Below are 19,239 nucleotides of genomic sequence, written 5' to 3'. Positions count from 1 at the left end.
AGAATGAATACTAGGCTTTGGTTTGGCTGTGCCTCGGGAAGTCTGCACATGGATCTGACCACGCACACACTGCTCAGGGCCTGCCTGAGCCTGCCTGTGTTGAGCTGGAAGCACAACAGAGAGATGAACCACAGCCACTCCGCAACCTGCTGCAGGTCTTGAGCTTGCATAGACCCAAACTGGAACATCCACACCAGCGAGCTGCAGCACAGTGAAGAGTCATTAGCTCCATCATGAAAGCAATTTGAATGCGTCAATGTGACACCACATTATCTCCAGATGGAGACAGCTGATTAGCTTGGTGGTAGATCAGCAGTGGTGTGTCTGCTTTGCTTCTCTTCCTCCAGCTGGTGCAGTTCTGGCTAGCTGAGGCCTTCTAGCAGTGGCTCCCTGCAGTACAGTCAGACCATTTTCTTGAGATTTTGAGAGGCCCATAAAGGATATTTGATAGGTCTCTGTTAGAGCAGGAGACTTCTTTACAAGACTGACATTTGAATTTGAGTCTCACTTGAAGCAAAAGCCAACTATCATGACATCTCAGCTGCTCTTTTGGGAAAGAAATAATGGACAATCTCAAAAACAAACAAACAAACAAACAAACAACCCCCCTCCAAAAAACAAACAAACAAACAAAAAAACCCTTTTTATAAAGGACACTAAAGGACTCTAAAGAGATCCTTATGGAGCATGTTTTTACAAGCCACAGTCAGTTATCTTTAATCTAAACATAATGCTTAAAAGGTTAGTTATCAGTTCTAACACACTGCGTTACATCTGTTTTTTGTGCACAGAATTTTTATATATACATTAAAACAGCTACTACTGTTTGAAGCTCAGCCATAGTGCAACATGCTGATACCTGCAACCTGTCCACATACATTTATACATTCTTTCTGTTTCCACAGTTGAGGTAAAGACAGTCACAAAATCTCCAAAAGATTGAGGCAACAAAGATTTGGGTTTCTAAATGATGACTTCAAAAGCACTCATACATGTGGCAGTAGGCTGCTCAGCAGTCTATATCTTGTCTCTTGTCAAGTGTCAGTCTTTCAAGAATAGCGTTAGCTTTATAAAAACTTGGCCTTTTCCTTCTCAGAGAAAGCAACATTGCAGAATAAAAAAAATTTCCCTTTTTTATTGAGTGCTCAGCCACCTTTTAGGTACCCATTTTTGGCTGAAGGATTTGTCATTACTTTTTGTCATAACACACCTTTATATGACATGCACGTTGTCATGTTAACATTTGCAGGATGATAACACACAACACATTTATCACACTGAAAGAAAGATGAGTAGTGTTCAGACACTGAGGGTGCTCCTGCCTCTTGCCCATCTTTGTCATCCTTAAGTATCTTCAAATGACAAGCAGTGCTCACATTCAGTATAAGAGTAATTTGTAAGATCTGGGACAAAAGAGATTAAGATGTATTCAAAGCTGACACAATGATGTATCACATGTAATTCTGATACTCCTGTGGCAAACAGGGAAAAATGATTGAAAACTTCTGTTGCATAGTATGTGATTTGAAGTGATGACTTACCCATAGCAGGCTTTGCATTTTGCAGGGTATGAGCTGTGTGAGACCACGATTCTGTATTTTATTTGTCTGTAGATAGTCCCTCAGAGAAAACGACAGCATCATCTATTACAAAAATAAAGATATACCAGCAATGATAAAGTTGTTAGCATCTTTTTCTGCACCTCAAATATTTTTTAAAAATTCTCACTGCTATTGAAGTAATCAGGTAAGCAGGAAGGTATTGGTAAAGCACACAATTTAAAGACATCAGACCTAAAAATAACAATATGTCCATTTCAGCTGTGACACAGATGATTTTCTCAGTTGAAGGAGAAGCTAACAAACACCTGAGAGATCATTTCCATCCATGTTTCATTTAAAGTGATCTATATTTATGACTGTGGATTAACATGGACTCACCAACTGCAGGACATGTTCATGACTTTTACAGCAAGAGCATTTTCATTCTGTGATATTCACACTTCGTATGAACTAGTCTCCAGAGCTGTTTCTTTAAAAAGCTTGATGAAATGATTTTATGATGCATTCCATCATGTGCTATCTTATATCTGACAAGTTACACTGAACAACTGAAAAACATTTTCTGCTTGAACGATTATAAATCATATGGCAATTGCTATTGTTATCGATCCATTCACAAACCCTGGGTCCTTTTTTTCTGACAATGCCAATCTGCTGTTACCCTTCAGAGACAAGTGTATCTCGCCTTGCAAGCACAGTTGTTTTTATAAAATTAACCCATAGAGTGATGTAACTTGGCAAAATTATATTTAGGCTAAAGCATACCTTGTGGGCCTCTTTCTGCATCTCCTCTACACCAAGGTAATGGACATGGGCTCTGTTCTCAGTATGGCTAATACTTCACCCATGATATGCACATGCAGAAAAATATATTTAGACATGAAAGTGTTCATAAAGTAATTCGAGGCAGATTTCAAATTTTCCTTTACTTTAGAAGAATACTGAAAATGTATTTTGATCAGGACTAAACTTTACTTCATTGTAAAATAAGAACACCCACATTAAAAATTGAAGACAGCTGAAATCTTGTCATTTTGAAGGTCCTGTGTTCTTGTTTAAATACATAGGACTCAAACCAAAACAAGAACAGGATTGGGGAAATGACTGAACCTCCAACAAAGAGAGGTTCAGATCTATTCTTGACTGCCCTTCTCGGGGAGAAGCTGCAGATTGCTCCTCTCACATGCTCCCAGGTCTTCACCTCACTGAGCCAAGCCCCTGGTTTTTCCCACGTACTGCAGTGGCTGGACACAGGAGCTCTGAGGTGACACGTGGGGTGGCCCTGCAATGGCCAGTGCTGTCACTGGGCTAGGAACATCCCCTCTCACTCCTGCAGCAGCACAGGAAAGCTCTGCTTGAGACCTCCACTGCTTGCTGGCTGCTGAGCTTGGATGAAAATCTGCATGGATTTTCTGAAGACTTACAGCAAAAGCTATCCAGGACTGACATGCTGCCTGACCTCCCAAGCCTGCCCCACATCTAGTGCTTGCTAACATGTCAGTAAAACAGGCCATCCTCAACAAGACAAATGCATACAGTTAAAGGACTCTTCCTTCTCTGAGCAAGGTTAATACATGCAAAAACACTATGGTAATAGCAGTTTTTAACAGCGGATTTGTGAACATAAGACTGCACCCATGTTTATTATTTTTCTTGGTAGTTCAGGGATGCATTAGGAAAACACAAATGTAAAACCTCTGTGTGTCTGAGTAGGCATTTTGTTCTCAGTTTTTGTTAAAGGATTTGCTTTCTTTAGGGCAAGTTCAGTGCTGGAACAAGTCACGTCAGCCCAGAGCAGAGGAGCCCAGGGGAGACCTCATAGCTGCTGCAGCTCTTCACAGGGAGCAGAGGGACAGCACTGAGCTCTGCTCTCTGTGACAGAAACAGAGCCCGAGGGAACAGCATGGAGCTGTGTCAGGGGAAAGGCAGATGGGGGTTAGGAAAACGTTCTTCACCAGAAGGTGATGAGCATGGAACAGGCTGCCCAGGACAGTAAGCATGGCCACAAGCTGCTGGAGTTCAAGGAGCAGTTGGACAGTGCTCTGAGACACAGGGTTTAAATTTTGGGTGGTGCTGTGTGGAGTCAGGTGTTGGACTCAATGATTCTTACAGGTTCCTTCCAACATGGGATATTATGTGATGCTGTGGCTTCATCCACAGTTAATTCCTACCAATGCCCTGCAGAGGTTTAATGAATACAGCTTTCCTCCTACATCAGCAGTTATAATCAATAAGAGTCATTTAAAACAACCACATACCTACAGTCGGGTCCTAAAGATTTATAACCATGTGGGGGATCTGCAGATTCTTAGTGTGCCTGTCAGGAGTTAGCTCTTTTACACTAATAATTGTACTTAAGTGATTGCTTTGGAGACCACGGCTTCCCTGCAGCATACCAAGACAAACTAAATAGCTGTCCTAACATAGTAGATCTTAACTGTAACTTCTTACAGATCATACAGGTCAGCTGCCTTAGGAGAGAAGTAAAACCTGCCTCACACAGGTAATTCTCAGGTGCCACTCCCTGCTTTCATTTCTCTGACAAAGAAATGGCTTCATTTACTTTGCCTTATGGGTCAGTGGGGAGTAGCACCAGCTACTTCTGTAAGTACTCTGAGACCTACAGATAAGGCATGCATACCAAACATAACTTTTAAGAGTTTCAGCTGTGAATTTTCACTGTGAAATTTCTAGTCAAAATTAGGTTTTTACTGAAAACAAAATGTTACGTGAAATGACTATTTCAGTTTCAAGAGCTTGATATGCAATGTCTTTGGGAAACAGGCTAAAAAGAAAACACTGGTCTGCTACCAACATTTTCATATTTGCACACCATCTTTGTACAAAATGCCTGTTATAGTTGTTCTGATTGGCATGTTCAGCTGCTCCAGGCATGAACAGGCTCAAGCTTCTGGGCTCACAGTTTCCCGTGTGAGATCTCATCTTGAACCTGTCTGAGCTCTTGCAGCTGTCTGTGTCTCAGGGAACTCTGATTTCCAGTGTACACACCCAATGCTTTGCAATTTTCAATACTTACATTTCCATATTCACAAAGAGTGTTATGGAAAATAGTATGCATTGGCTTCATTGCCATAAATAAATAAAAGGCAACAGTCGTACCAACCCTTCTGGTAAATATTATCCAATCCTGCAAAGACATACCCATGAGAAATATAGTTCATGGAGAAGTTAACATTCATTATTTATGTCAGATAATGCATATTTCTTACATTATCATTTATTTATATTATTTGCGTTTATATTATTTATGTTATAGAGCTCTAGACACTCCAGCATTTTTCCACTACAATGTTTATTACAGATTCAGCCTTATGAAATTTATGTTCCAAAGTCATAGTAAAAAAAAAAAAGAATCTTGATTATTTTGACAGTTCCCAAGTCATTTAAATATAGTTGTATGCTGAAAAAATTGAAGGAATTGTTTTTTTTGCCTGAAATTTCTGGATGTGGAGCTCCATAGCTGGAAGCAGCTAAGCTCGCAGCTCTGGATACCAGCAAATCCCATACAATGCCACTTACTGCACAGGGGATGCATTGCTGCACATGCATATTAAAGTCAATGTATCCTTGGTCCATCAAATCTACACAGATGACTTCTGCATCTGTGCTGTAACCCCAGACCCATATTTCATTATGTCCTGCCATTGGGAAACACATTTAATTGTGCTTCATTCTGGTTGTGAATATCAGCATACAATTTCATTTCAAAATCTACATTGACTCACCTACTGGCACTGAAAATCTCATTTTTTCAGATTGCTGTTCTCTATTGCCAGCAACCTCTGCTGCTCTGAGTTGTAGCACTAATACTCAGTTCTTTTGCCTGATGTGAACATTCTAAAGCATGTTGGTTTCCACTGACATATATCTGCGCTTGGTTCATCGTTAATTTATAAATGCACCATGCACTCAGAAACTCTTTTTAATTCTTTTTTTTTTTTTTTTTTTTTGCAAGAATTAGATGCCAGGTGAATATTTCTTGAGATTTCCATCTCATCAGGAAATTGCTTAAAAAGTAACCCACCTGTTACATCAACTGAAAATAGAAAATCTCAGTGAGGTGTGGCAGGTGTTTCCCATATCCATGAGATTTAATCATTCCCCTCACCCCACTCAGATGAGTTAGCCTTCTCTTGCAGCCAATCGCACGAATTGTTGAGTGTTCTTCACTCCCTTGAGTGGAGAGCCATGTGTGCTGGGCTGGAGGGAATCAGACTGCAATCTGAGAGATAGTGTTGTTGGGTTTTTTTTTTCTACTTTTATACACTACAGGCTGTTCGGTAAGCAGTAGCACTAATGTTATTTTTGTTTAAAAAAAAAAAAAGGGTACTGTATAAACCGGCTATTTTAAAGGCATTTGGGAAAATTGAAGTGGGAAAACTAATATTTTCCCTAACTGGGTCTGTAAAGCTAACAGACATAGAGAGGGGGATGGGAAGTGAAATAGCTAGAATCCAGGGTGGGTAGATGTGTTTTAAAATTAAAACTTATAAGGAAAAGGGCAACTGAAAATATTGGGAGGATGGTGAATCTGTCTTTCCAGAGCTGAGAACCCCCAGGTTGGTTTGATGCAGTGGTGGCCAGCGCTGGGTTTATCTGTATTAAGTCAGAGGGAGAGTTCTTCGTGACCTGTGCCAGTAGTACAGGCTACTTACAGGCTGTGCGTTATGTGAGGTTTGAAACGGAGAGGTTTTTAGTCACTGGAGAAGTGTAACTTTCCACTGAAAATGCTAGGTGAGTACTTCATCTTTGTCTCCCTACAGACAGTGCTTATCAGTATACGAAAGTTACTTGTCAGCTCTTGTTACAGAGGGCAAGCTGACCACATATGGTTTTTATCTTTTTTTCCCTCTTTGGACCATAGTGTGCTTAACGGGTCCAGGGTTCCTCCTGAAGCTTTTAGGAGCTTTTGTGTTAGTTAAGAGTTCCCTATGGCTGGTGTATCTGATGATGTTCTGCAGTGCATACTTAAGCTTATTTGACTGGAAATGCTGTTGTTACCTCCTGGATAGTTAAGGTCTTTCATTCAAGTTTATTAACCCAACAGTTCACAGGTTTTGGAGTTCTAAAAAGAAGAAAAGAATGGCTATTTTCTTGAGTACGTGAAATGAATCCATGAAATGGAAACAATGCTGAGTTTTTAAACCTATCAATTAGAACAGTTTTAATTAGGCCACCACAGTTGAAAGGAATACCACATACATTATTATCACTTCAGCTACATCTAAATTGCATAACATGCTGCTTATGCTTCCACCCACTATATTCAGAACCAAGTTTATTTTACATGGGTGCATTTTTTTTATTTTTTACAAGACATACAAACTTATTAAAAAATACAGAACATTTAGGTTACACTAAGCTTTATTTCCATATTATTGTCCTTCTCATTAGGATGTCCGTTTTCTTGTGTCTTTTCTCAGCTTTGGCTGTGCAAGGATTTTCCAGACCTGAGACTCTCTCCAGTGTTTTGGGTTCACTGGAATGTTACTATAGTTATTTGTATCACATCTACCCAATATAACCCTTCCAGTACTGTATGGAAGGGGGTGGGGAGGAAGGAGTGATGTTGAGGAGAGAACAAAAAGATGCATTTCTTACAGGTTGTCCGGCAGGAATTGCTCACACAGTGGATTCCATGTGCCACGCATGACTGAGTGTTTAACATAGTTCTGAAGCCTGGAGATATTTAAGCTCTGTAAAATTATAAAATACAGATCTGCAAGGGACTTTAAGACATACATAAGTACAAAATGCAGAGTTATGAATTTAGAAAAGTGTTATAAAGTGGAACATAAAACAATGTATAATACCAAGATATATGGAGCATTTAAAAAGGCCTAGTTATAAATGCTTTAGTTTTACAGGATTCTGATTAGCACTGTGTAAGTTCTATTTTGTGCATATGTATGAATGTACATACCCATACATTCTTTCTGAGGTACTGGGGCTGCAGTAAGAGGAAAGCAGCCCTGTAACATTTACTGATATATAAATGCAGATAAATTACAATTTATCTGCATTTACTTTCCACAACTACAGCCCTCTCAGAAACCTGTCTCAGCCCCCACAGCAGGCAGAGGAACTGCCTTCTTCTCCAGCCTGACAGAGATGACAGTTCTTGATTAAATATGCCATAAGCTGCTGCTAGTCTATGACAGGTGCAGATGTGGCTCTGTCTCACTGGAAAATTTGCTTGGAGTCACTAGCTCCAAAAAGACAAGCTGGGAGCTCAGCAGGTTACTCCCCAAGATATGTCTGTACGAAGTTTGCATACAGATATTGATCACAGGCTGCTTTTCTGTTTCTATCTGGTATCCTGAGTGACTCGCAAAGCGTTCCAGGTTTACTAGTCCCTGGACTCCACAGTGGATTTTAGAAACTTCTGAAGGCTTTTCAACAGCTCATGCTAAGATTTCCTTCCATACTATGCCTGATAATTAAAACTCTGCAGCTTCAAAATGGCAGACATAAAGAACAATGCATGCTTCTACTAAAAATTACTTTTTAAGCAAGCATCTCCCAAATACCATATAATAATGCATGCAGTTTAACATCTGAAGATTTATTCATTCTCTGTGGCAATGTATATTTATTTATGTATGTTTTTGTAGCATATCCTGCAGTGGTCACAGAAGAGTTAATAAGCATTACATTCGCCACCGTTGTATATGTTGGTTCCATTTAGCTGCAACAGATGGTGGAAAAAATAATTTTTATTTTCCCCTTAGTTCATACACTTAATAGTCAACAATGGTCCAGTAACAGGAGCAAGAAGTGATTCTTAGGCAGCATATGACTGTAAAAGACTTAGTAAAGTTCTTTCCTTTGGACTAATATTTGGCAGAAGAAAAAGCTTTCTTTGGAAGGGTTTTATTTTTTCCTATTTCTACTTAAGGCCATTTTGTCACAGGTGAAAAAATAAAATAACTTGCAGATCCCCCCCTGGAGGGTTGTTTAGAATCTCTTCTCCTTTCCATACCTGAAACACTATGACTTCAATTGTAAAGATATGCTTGAATAAAATAAGGATGACTCAATTAGTTTGTAGGGAAAGGAGCAAGTAAACCACCAAAAAGGAATTGACATGAGAATATGTAAATAATGCTTTAGGTAAAAGTTATTTGCTTACAGATGCCGATGTTTAATTTTTTTTTTTTTAACCAGTGCTTGTAAGAAATATACTGAAGAAACAAAGTAGTTGTTTTTTTTTTTTTCAGTCTCTTGTAACTGCACCAACATTTGTAGCAGAGGTGCTCTTCTATTGCTTTGACAGTTGATTGAAGTTGGATCTAACCTTTCAATTTAAGTATGGTGCTCTATCTGGAGAGGAATAGTAATAGGTTGGCTTGATGTTTCCCAGGACTTCGTCTTCCCAATTGGGGAGGCAGCAGAAGAAGAAAGCACAACCTATCACAACGACAGTGCTAGCCCAACCAAAACCATAGGCCCAGCTGAACATATTAGCTCCCATCAGTGGAATTTCTTCTGTGAATTTCACTGGATAGATGACCAACCCTATGATCTGGAATGCAGCTAGAGAAAGAAAGCAAAGAAAACCAAGAGTAAATGACAGTGAATCTTGTTATGTCCTCCACTAAAAAAGGTATCTTGAGATTTTTGCATTGCCTTACATATGTAAGGATTAGCTCCAGTGCCAAACTTGCAGCAGTGTGTGATTCCTGGTCTGAGCAGGTCCCCGGCTGCCTGGTGGCAGCTACAGCTGGTATTGCTGCCTCACCGAGGTACTCAGCTGTGCCCAGAACAGCCCTATCCCACAGTCAGGTGCCTGTCCTGATGGGGCAGTCACCTCCTGCTTCTACCATACTCATAGTTCCTCCCTCCCTTGGGAAGTGGGAGGCCTGGGACTCCCAGCTTCAAAGCTGGACTTGTATGTGACTTGCAGGGTCAAAGTTGTTGGTTACCCCTATGTGCTGTTTCTGGGAACTTACTGACTGCTGGAGCTCAGAGCATAGGTCTAATTTCTCTTGTTTTCCATGAAAATGAGTCATAAACCAAAGACAGATTATTTCACAAGGGAGGCTCCAATTAGCATGTTTTTCTGCTCATGCTTGTTTTACATCTAATACTGCCTTATCTTTACACCCAGCCTTACCAACAACAAAAAGCAAGCCTCCAATTCCCCGCACAAAGTTGAAGCGAAGTATTTCAATTGAGAATGCGATGACTGCGAGGGCGAAACAGATGACCAGGATCACAAAGCCAACGAGGTATGTGGCAGCTGCTGCTCTCCCCCATCCTTGAAAAGAAAAGAGTAAAGGTGTCATAGGCAGCAATGCACTGAACTTTAGGTCACTGCAGGTCTTCTCTCTCTCTTAGTCATTCTTTATTGAAATGCTTTACTGTAAAAAGCAAATGCTTTGTCAAAGCAACACCGAATAGCTCCAAATTGCACAGCTGCAGAGAGATATGACCATCAGAGATGCAGCACTGAACTCTCTGCCCGTTAATCTGTCCTGCTGGAAAGAGAGATATAGCATAGCGTGGTAATGGCAATAACACCTCCAAACTCAGTATCTGTAAGGGACCCACAGATAGTGCACACAACCTCTCAGAATGTGCTTTATCATTATCACTCCATTTTTGACATGCAAATTTACAAAACCACTTCCATGCACAGGAAAGTATGAGAGCAGACAAGAGAGTACAACCATAGGGAGAACTGCTGGGAAATAATAATGTTAATAATGTTGTCACCATGCAGCTTCCTGTCTGCTTGCTCATGACAAGAACACTGCATGTGAAGTAAAATTAGTGTGACCAAAGACAGACATGGAGTAGTTGAGCTGAGACATGACAAAGAGAAAGAGAGTGCTCTTGAAGATAAATATCTATTCACAGCCAAAAAGTCTTAGTAATAGGTAAAATATCATGGGTGGAGAGGTAGTGAAGTCAGAGGTAAAGTAGAAGAGTCCTCTGATTCATTACTTGGAGATTTGTTGGGGCTGAGCACTGTACAGAGTTCTTGGGAGACAGCCAGAAATTCAAATTTCACGGTGATGCAGGCTTGTGAAAGGTTCCCACTGTGGCAGACCTCATTCTCTTTAAAAATGACCCAGGAGTTTGAGTATGAACACCAACACACACAGGTGTTTCCTGACCTAGAGGCAGGACACCTACCCACAGGGGTAACTGTATCCACACCAGTTTCAGTGAGCTGTAAGCGTAGCTCCCTTTTCATGCCTACATAGGTTCTGACTTTCACGCTTTCAGTCACAGTTAATGGCCAGATCCTGAGCTCCCTTTAATGTAGGAATAAAGGCAGCAGTGAGATCTAGGCCAGAGTATTTTCCAGAAAATCTCCCTTTCATCATAGCTGTCTGTTGTAGCAGGGCTGAAATGGTTCTGGAGAAACTTTCTTTTTCACATAACCTCTGTAAGCCAAGTCCTTCTTGTGTAAAAGCTTTAATTTTTTTTCTTTTTAAGAAAAGCTAGTGAAACAGAGAACATTTTCCTGAAGAGTTAGTCCTCCACCTTAGCTCATGTGCTCTGCTGTTACATAAAAAGGAAAAATAGTAATTTGAGGCAGAGAATGCAGTAAAACTATCTCAGACACCTCTACTCCATAGAGCAATTTACTATTTGAAAGCAAAGCATTTTACAGTTGTTTTCACTAGACCACTCTGATCTTGTTTCTCTCACCCCTATTCAAAATTCAGAAGTGAAACACACCAGCTCCCTACTAGAGTTTTCAGCCCCAAGCCCTCAGCTGCCACGTCCTCCTGAATGAAGTCAAGCTGGAATGGAAAGGGTAAACAAAAGGCTTCTCTTGGAACTGCCTGAGACAGTAGAATCTTTTCAAACCAGTTCTTGTCAGCCTCCTGCAGCCAGTCCTGTGTGTTTTGTATCCCTTCCCCAGGGAGAGTGCTGCAGTGGCAGGAGGGAGGGAGGACACTCCACTGGCCTTTGGAGATTACGGCGGTGTCAGTGGTTCCATAACAGCTTTTCCTTCAAAATATTATCTGATGTGCCTAATTCAGGTACTGGGCATCATCTCCACAGCAGGATTTATTTAGGGATTGTAAAGGAATATTTAGCCACTACACAGCCAGCCTAGGAAAAGTAATTCAGACTAAACAAACTATGAGTGCTATTTATTGATACCTCCCCTATTAGGAGAAAAACAGTAACAAGGGCAAGCAGGAACTCTTAGATATCAAAGTGCTTTCCCCTACAGATGCATTACATACACTGGCATGCTGCAGAACCAAGCTTGGCATCTGTTTCATGCAGGTTAGACTGCAAACCCAAAACTGCCACCAAGCTGGATGCCTTGACATTTGCTGCAGCTCAAACAGGACTGCAAGAGACACAGGCTGCAAAGCACTCAGCGCTCTCTGCTATTTCCAGGCTCTGGTGCTTACTTTACAAGTACAACAAGCTTTTGGATACGTCAGCCCTGGCCCTGCTCACGGTGACTGATTTGCTTGTCTTTGGCAGTGTGAAAGTGATAGCACATAGCTACAGGAGGTATGTGGTCAGGAACATTATTCTCAAACCCAGCTTTTTTTTTCAGATCTTCAGGAACAGGGCAACAGCAGGCACTATCATTGGGAAATTTGCAGTGGTTTTTGTGCTCACATGCAACAAAATTCAGTGCTGATGAGCACATACCTTTCCTCCTCCCTCTGGGTTATCTACTCCAGCAGCACTTATCAGCACATAATACTGACAAGGCCTGATAAGATGAGCCAGTTGGCGCTGGCTCCTGTGACGGATGGTTCTGCTCAGGACACAAGATAACAGCTATAGAGCAGCCAGACCACCACACTAGCACTGAAGGGAATTCCAGGAAGAGCAGGAATGTCTGGCTATATACAGCAGAAGGGAAATGTCAAAAAAATTAACCCCATAATCCCCATGCCTATTAAGATAGGCTTTCTGGCTCTGTGTCCTTCAAAGAGCTGCTGAGCCTTTGCAGGCACCTGCCTCTGCCCCAGTTCTTCAACTGTGGCACCCAACTGCCAGGGACAGTAGTAGGTATTGTGTCTCTGCCCTAACTGTGGGAGAGATGTGATCACAGTCTGAGAAGGACAGATGAGCACCAACTTCTGAATTTGTGCTCAGAGAACATTGTAACCATGAGAGATTTTGCCAGAATCTATATTTGCCATAGAAATGAATAAAGCCTCTGGACCCTTCAATACAATGACTAAGTCAAAACAAGTATAAATATGACATCTGCCTATGAAATCAACAATGCCAAAGCAATTCAGGGCTGTATAAATAGGAAGTCAGAAGAATGGGAGAACAGTGAAGCTGAACAGTTTGAGGCATTTCTGTTACTCAGGTCAGCTTTACTCAAAGAAGAGTTGAGTCCTTTGCATCAAAGTAGCAGTGAAGCATTAAAAGAACATTCCAGAGGGGAAAAAAAAAACCAAAAACCCTTAAACAGGAACTATACTTGATAGAAAGGATTAAGAGTTTTATTATACAGCTTAATTGATAATGACTCTGCAAAAGAACTAAGCTGCAAATATTAGCATGCAAATAACTAGGAGGGCTCAAGATTACTTGAAGCTAATGGTGATCACCATAAATAGGATGAAAAAAAACCAAGAAAAAAAACAACATACAGACACAGAAGTTTCAGTTTTAGGTGTACTTCCTGATTTTATTTGGCTGTGCCTCAACCTGAGATGGGAGCTCCACAGGACATTTATAGGAGATTTCCCTGGAGAAATTAATGAAAAGACTGAGAAAATAGTTTAGCAGGAAGATAAAGCACTGCAGGATCTGAAGTAACAAACCCTTCTCATCTCAGTTCACTTATTTACCGAGTTAGAAGCTGGTGTATCAGCTTGTGGGTAACTGGAATCTTCAAGTAGAAGTTTTTACTATGACATGCTTACTTGAGACAGTTTTACACTGTAGTGATAATAGCTTTCTGTATATAAATGGCAGTGGCAATTTTTATTTGGTGTTGAGAGCTCGTAGCATGGAAAGCCCAGAAAATATACTTTTGTTGACAAAACAAAGGAGTAGTGGACTGCCAGCGAGAGAGCACTGCCAGCAATATTTTCTTGCTTTCATAACATGCAGATTTCCATGACGACATAAGCAGTGAGGGAAAAGTATGTGCACACCCATAGCAAGCATAAGGCAGCCCAGAACTGAAGGATTGCCTGAAGAGCTTGCTAGGAATTAACACTAGGTATCCCAGCTCTCCCTTGGTTTTAGCAGTGTGGAAAACCCAATTGCTATACTACCAAAATTCTAAATGAAAATCTGATTGCAGCCCTTTGACTGCAAGTCAGGAGAGGCCAAATCCTGTTTGTTTCCAGCCTTCATTGCCTCCCTCCTGCTTGCAGTAGAGGTGTGCTTCCTCGCTGGCAGCAATCCTATCCTGCTGCCTGGGCTCTTGTGGTGGGGAGTTTCAAGACATGTCTGCTGGGTGTAGCTGGGCATGCCAACTGCTGCTTCTCTCTGTTGACCTCCTCTGAGTGCCTTCACCTTGCACATTTGTTTGCTAGGACACATCCTGACACCATAAATCAGACTAAACTATGTCTAAACAGAGGCTAGGGCATGGTGAATGTACCTGTAATGTTCCTCCTTTATTTACTGGCCCCTTGGTGAAGGTGGCATGTGCACGCAGTTCCATTAATGACCTGTGGTATCAAAGTCCAGTTCTCTGAGCCATGGGCACAGTGGCACAGAGGCAAGGAAATATGATTCACAGAGGCATGCTCCTACCCTAAGTCCCACCTCTTTTTTTTTTTTTTCCTTTTATTCCTCCTTTCGGGACTTACTGAGGATACAGATGAATGCCTTCATTTTTCTAAGTCAGCTATTGTGTACTTAATGAATACCAACCAGCTGTTAGGAGCGTAAGAAGGAGTTAATCACTTTTACTGCACATGTACACACCCATCCCTCACTGTGACAACTCAGACCAAAGTCACTGGGAGCAGGCGTTGAGGTCTTGGTAGACGCTGTCGCCCACAAACACTGTCCCTAAACATATAAGGTCATCACTGTAAAGACAAAGGCAATCACACTCTCCAGGCAACCACGCTGCAAATAATCTTCCTCATATCTGATGGCTTACTGATATGTTTCAAACACAGCCAAGAGTTTTATCCTGCGCTGGGACAAACGAAGTCATCTTGAGTCATACATTATGTAGTATGGCAGCTCTGTGTTGCAACATATTAATAAACACACAGATACTGCCAGGCAGATACTTGCCAGATGCAAACCAGTAGAGATATCAAATCAAAATCCATTCCCCACCTCCCTACTAAAGGATATTCTACTCTTCCCCTTCTTATTTCTCCTGTCTCATGTGGACTGTAAAATGTGCACTAAGAAGCAATTCAGTGTTGGAGACATTCTTATTTGCAAAACTTTGTTTGTCTGTTCCTGCCCCTCTTTCCCATTTAAAATAAGTGACCCAACTGCTTTTTCTCTCTCAGCATACATTGCCACAGCTCAATTAACAAAATGTCTATTGCGGCTTTCTATTAATAGGGACCACTCTGAAATTTTGTTTTCATCAGGAGTAGCAAGATGGTTAGTCTAGAGCAGTTATCATATGCAAAACAAAAGTTGTGCATCTCAATTTATTTACTTTTATTTTCCTGTGGCAGTGCTGTTAAGGCCTGCTAGGCATTTCTACCTTTGCAAATGCCCTCACCTACTTGGAGCCTAATTGCATTAGCATAGAAAAAAGAAAATAAATCAAACCCAAACTCATATTTTACATCCTGTCTCTAGATGCAAATAGCAGTTAAGCAGACAGCAGCGCTGATTTCCTCAAAGGTAGAGAAGAAGCAAAGCCAAGTTAGTCTGACTAAGCCAAGGATTTAAATGAGCCTTGGTTTAAGGTTAAATAAGCAAAGTCAGGGATACCATTCTCCTTTGACAGAGCAGTTGAAAACTTCAAAAAGTCACTCTTGCCCCAGAAGACTCAAGGCTGAAACAAAGCACACACCCATCATCACTCATGAACAAGAGGCAGGGACACTACACGAAAAAGCAAACCTCAGCAGCACTGCTGCACAGGCACTTCTTCATGCGATGCAGATTTCAGCCACCCTCCTGCACTAGCTTTTTGGCTCTGGGCAGTGGGACAACCAGACTTCTGCCACCCACAGTAAAGCCCACAGCAATCACCTGGCAGGTAAATGATGGCAACGCTTTTGCAAAACAGTCCAGATTTCACTGAGTTGCAATGGCAAGCGCAGTGCTGGGAGGAAGCCTCCCCTGCCACCCTTGTGCAGGCTGGAACTCTCGCTTCCAGCTTCCACACACAGTCCCCAAGGTACCCTCATCCAGGACTGTAGGGCGGGCCTGTGTGTTTGTCCTGAAACACTTTGTCTGTGAGAAAAGCAGATGCAAAACAGATCACAGCTAGGAAAAAAGAAAACAGAATGTCCCTCAGAAAGACAAACAGGGACTGTGTGCTAAGAATATTATGCTGGCAATGCCAGATATAAAGAAATTATGTATGATAAAGCAGACGCATAGTTACTCCCTGATTTATGACAGTGCAATAGAGAGGTATATACAGGAAGCTGCATTTTTTCTATTTGCAAACCAAAGCTGCTGATTGGGAAGCATTCTCTAGCCAGGCAGGGTTAAGACCCTCTCCTCAGCAAGGAGGCAGCTTTGCTGTTGCCCAGGTGCAGGGAAGTCTAGTGCAAACTCTCCTGTAGTGGGTCAGCAAGGGAGCTGCGAGCTTCAGGGTGAGGCTGCTGGCACTGCAGAGCACATAGAGCTGCTGAAAGCAGACTCGTGGCCAGCTGGCTCTCTTACTTTGGTTATAAAATAACTTCTTAAAAATAAAAAATAAAAAGCAAGCCTTGTTCATTACTCCTGATAGGAAAGATGCCTAAAGTGGTCTGAGGTCCAGTTTTCTTTGCTCATTAAGGCCTGAAACAGCACTGGTTCTGCCTTGGAAAACCCCATCCCCGCCAGCAGCTACACCACCACAGAAGGGCTGACAGCCTTTGCTTTGCCAGCAAAGGAAAATTTGATGGACAAATTTTTCCAGCCCTAGCTCCCCTGAGGTGCAGCCTCCAGAAGATTCTGGAGGTTCTGGATTCTGAAGGGACACAGACAGGCAGGCTCCCCACTTACCATAGTCCATGAGGGATTCACAGTTCCAGTTGAGGTCCTGCTCGCCCCGTGTACAGCTCTCCCACAGCGACGCTTGGTGCACATAAGGCTCCGATTCAGACTCCAACCATCCCCGGCCTGCCAGTGCAATGATACCCATGATGATGGCCAAGCCCAGCAGCAGGGGCAGGAGCCAGCGGCACCGCCAGCAGGCGAGGCTGCATGCCACCATCCTGCCGGGCTGTTGGGGCACCTGCGAGCCCGAGCTGCTCGGGGAGGGAAGGACGCTGGGTGCCGCAAGGACGCTCCTCCAAGCAGAGACTGGCTGGCTGGCTGTCGGAGCTCAGTTTTAAAGCGCGCTGGGAGGAGGGAGTCCCACCCACATTCCTGGGAGCAAGCGTGGCGGCAGCAACCTGTGGGGCTGGCAGAATGGAGAGGAGAATGTGGGGCTGGGTCCTGCTCCTCACCCGGACCCTGCTCCTTCTGTGCCAAGCGAACGTCCAGTTATATTCCTGTCCCACACTTAACTCCTTGCTAGCTGCTATCCTTCTGTGTCCAACTCCACTTCTTGGTTGTGGTGTGGCTACATGCCCTTGCTTGTGACAGCCCAGTCGCAGGTAAAAAGCCACAATTGCCATAGGACCCCCAAACCACCAGTATGGAAACCTCAGACAGCTCCAACATCAGGATGCATCACCATGCCTAATCTAAATGTCACTGTCCTAAAACACACAGTGCTACATGTTGGCTAGGGCATCCTCACAATCACTTTCTGCCTGTCAGATCCTCACTACACACAAGCCTTCTTTTGACCTCCATTTCTTACATGACCTCTGCATGATACCCCTATGTTATACCCAACAGATCCTCCCAAGTCTGTCTGTCTTTCTCCCCACCTCTGCAGATGTCCTGTCAGCAACTGTAGGAAACCACAGCAAAAACGTCTGGTCCTAGCTGTGCTTCACAAGCCCTGTCTTTTTCCCCAGGTATTTGGCTCATCTTTCTCCTCTCCAATCACCAGATAAAGACAGATCATCGTTACCCAAACTCAGTAACACTAATGATGGAAGGCACTTCAGGTACTGAATACTTATAATATATATTGTTTCATGATTGAAATAGTCAATTCCTTGTCCAGTTTTTGGACTATTATAATGCAAATGAGAAGAAGAAAGAAATGTGTTATTTGAGGATGGGAGTATGACATTATTCACAAGGAAACTGTGCATCATGGCATTAAGGTTAGCATTAAACAAATGTGTGGTTTTGAAATGCTTGATTGCTATTCTGCCCTGACATTCAACCAGGTTGTGCCAGACACAGTACAGGAGTGGCATGCAGGACCTCTATGCCCATGCATTTCCCCATTTCATGTCTGGAAATGCACCACAAAGATGAGCAAAATGGAAGTTTCCCCATTATTTGACATGAATGCTCACCTAATATCATGATCACAGGAGAAACACTTCTCACAGTAAGATCTACACACACCCCATGTTATCCCATTGTCTAGCACGAGTGCAAACTCTACTCATATGGTCAGATGTGCTTATCACATGGTCCGCATGCATTTTGGGCTTATAACACACACATTTGGTCAAGTCTTAGAGCAGCTTCAAGGTTTCAGTAAAGAGGCCAGTAGGACAGCAAATGTTTGAGGTCTGAAGGACTGAAAGAAATTACTGGGTATGGTGAATTACATGGGATTCAAGGAGGATATGGGGCTATAAATTCATACTGGACTGCACCAAATGGCATTTTGACACAGCCATGCCAAATGTGTTCAAGATGACTGATGTCATAGAATTACAGAATATCCTGAGTTGGAAAGGACTCCTAAGGATCACTGAGTTGAACCCCTGGCTCCATACAGCATCACCCAAAAATCAAACTTTATGTCAGAGTGCTGTCCAAACACTCCTTGAACTCAGCCAGCTTGGGGCTGTCTGTGCCCACTGCCTTGGGCAGCCTGTGCCATGCCCACTGTCTTCTGGTGAAGAACCTTTCCCTAACATTTGGCCTTACCCTCCCCTAATGCAGCTCCATGCCATTCTAGTGAGGAGGTACAGTTAACTTCATTTGAGTACTGTGGTGCTGAAAACAGAACTGTAATATGATATCACCATGAAGAAGTTGCAAAAATCTCAGACAAGTTACCTTAAATTCACTGAAATTTCACCAGACCTCTAAGCATTCTCCTCAAAGTTCTCACCAGAAAAAATCTATGAAGAAGGTATATGTATGTGGAAATGATGTATTTTTATGTGCTTGTTTGAGAGAAAAATAGGACAGTGAGAAGTCTTCATTCCGTCAATGACATTTAAAGTATATAATTTGTATTAAAAAATAGCTTTACAAGATTATTTGCATATTTTTGGTATAGTGTGTGGCTTTCCAAAGTGCAAATGAAAAGCTATAGCTATGGACTATAGTAATATTTAATGGAAACTGTAGAAGGGTATTTTTAAGTTGATGTTTTTAATATTATCCATTTCAGAATAGTGCTGAGGGACCAGTTACTACTGTCCCAGGGGCTTTTGCTTATCAAGCTCATACCAGCTGGAAAAATAAT

The 19,239-nt window shown here is 42.2% G+C and overlaps 1 protein-coding gene across 1 annotated transcript; it reads right to left on the bottom strand.

The window, feature by feature from the left end:
- Nucleotides 1-8,397: 8,397 nt before the first annotated feature.
- Nucleotides 8,398-16,971, bottom strand: LOC136046582 (p53 apoptosis effector related to PMP-22-like). Its single transcript, XM_065733192.1, has 3 exons — nt 16,689-16,971; nt 9,700-9,843; nt 8,398-9,119 (listed from the first exon to the last, which is right to left on the bottom strand). The coding sequence occupies exons 1-3, from the start codon at nt 16,897-16,899 to the stop codon at nt 8,884-8,886; spliced, it is 591 nt and encodes a 196-aa protein (XP_065589264.1). The 5' UTR covers nt 16,900-16,971; the 3' UTR covers nt 8,398-8,883.
- Between the last annotated feature and the right edge of the window lie 2,268 nt (nt 16,972-19,239).

Source organism: Cyrtonyx montezumae, unplaced genomic scaffold, assembly GCF_038088225.1.
Source record: "Cyrtonyx montezumae isolate F1298 unplaced genomic scaffold, pur_monq_1.0 scaffold_0, whole genome shotgun sequence".
NCBI classification, from domain to species: domain Eukaryota; kingdom Metazoa; phylum Chordata; class Aves; order Galliformes; family Odontophoridae; genus Cyrtonyx; species Cyrtonyx montezumae.
This window is presented reverse-complemented; position numbering and strand designations above follow the sequence as displayed.

Bases quoted from the DNA above. Each gene is read 5' to 3' on its own strand.
- LOC136046582 (XM_065733192.1), bottom strand. From the start codon at position 16,899: ATGGTGGCATGCAGCCTCGCCTGCTGGCGGTGCCGCTGGCTCCTGCCC. The intron at 9,844-16,688 runs GTAAGTGGGGAG...TTTCTTTTCAAG, and splicing joins TGAATCCCTCATGGACTATG to GATGGGGGAGAGCAGCAGCT. The intron at 9,120-9,699 runs GTAAGGCTGGGT...TTCTTTCTCTAG, and splicing joins AGGCTTGCTTTTTGTTGTTG to CTGCATTCCAGATCATAGGG.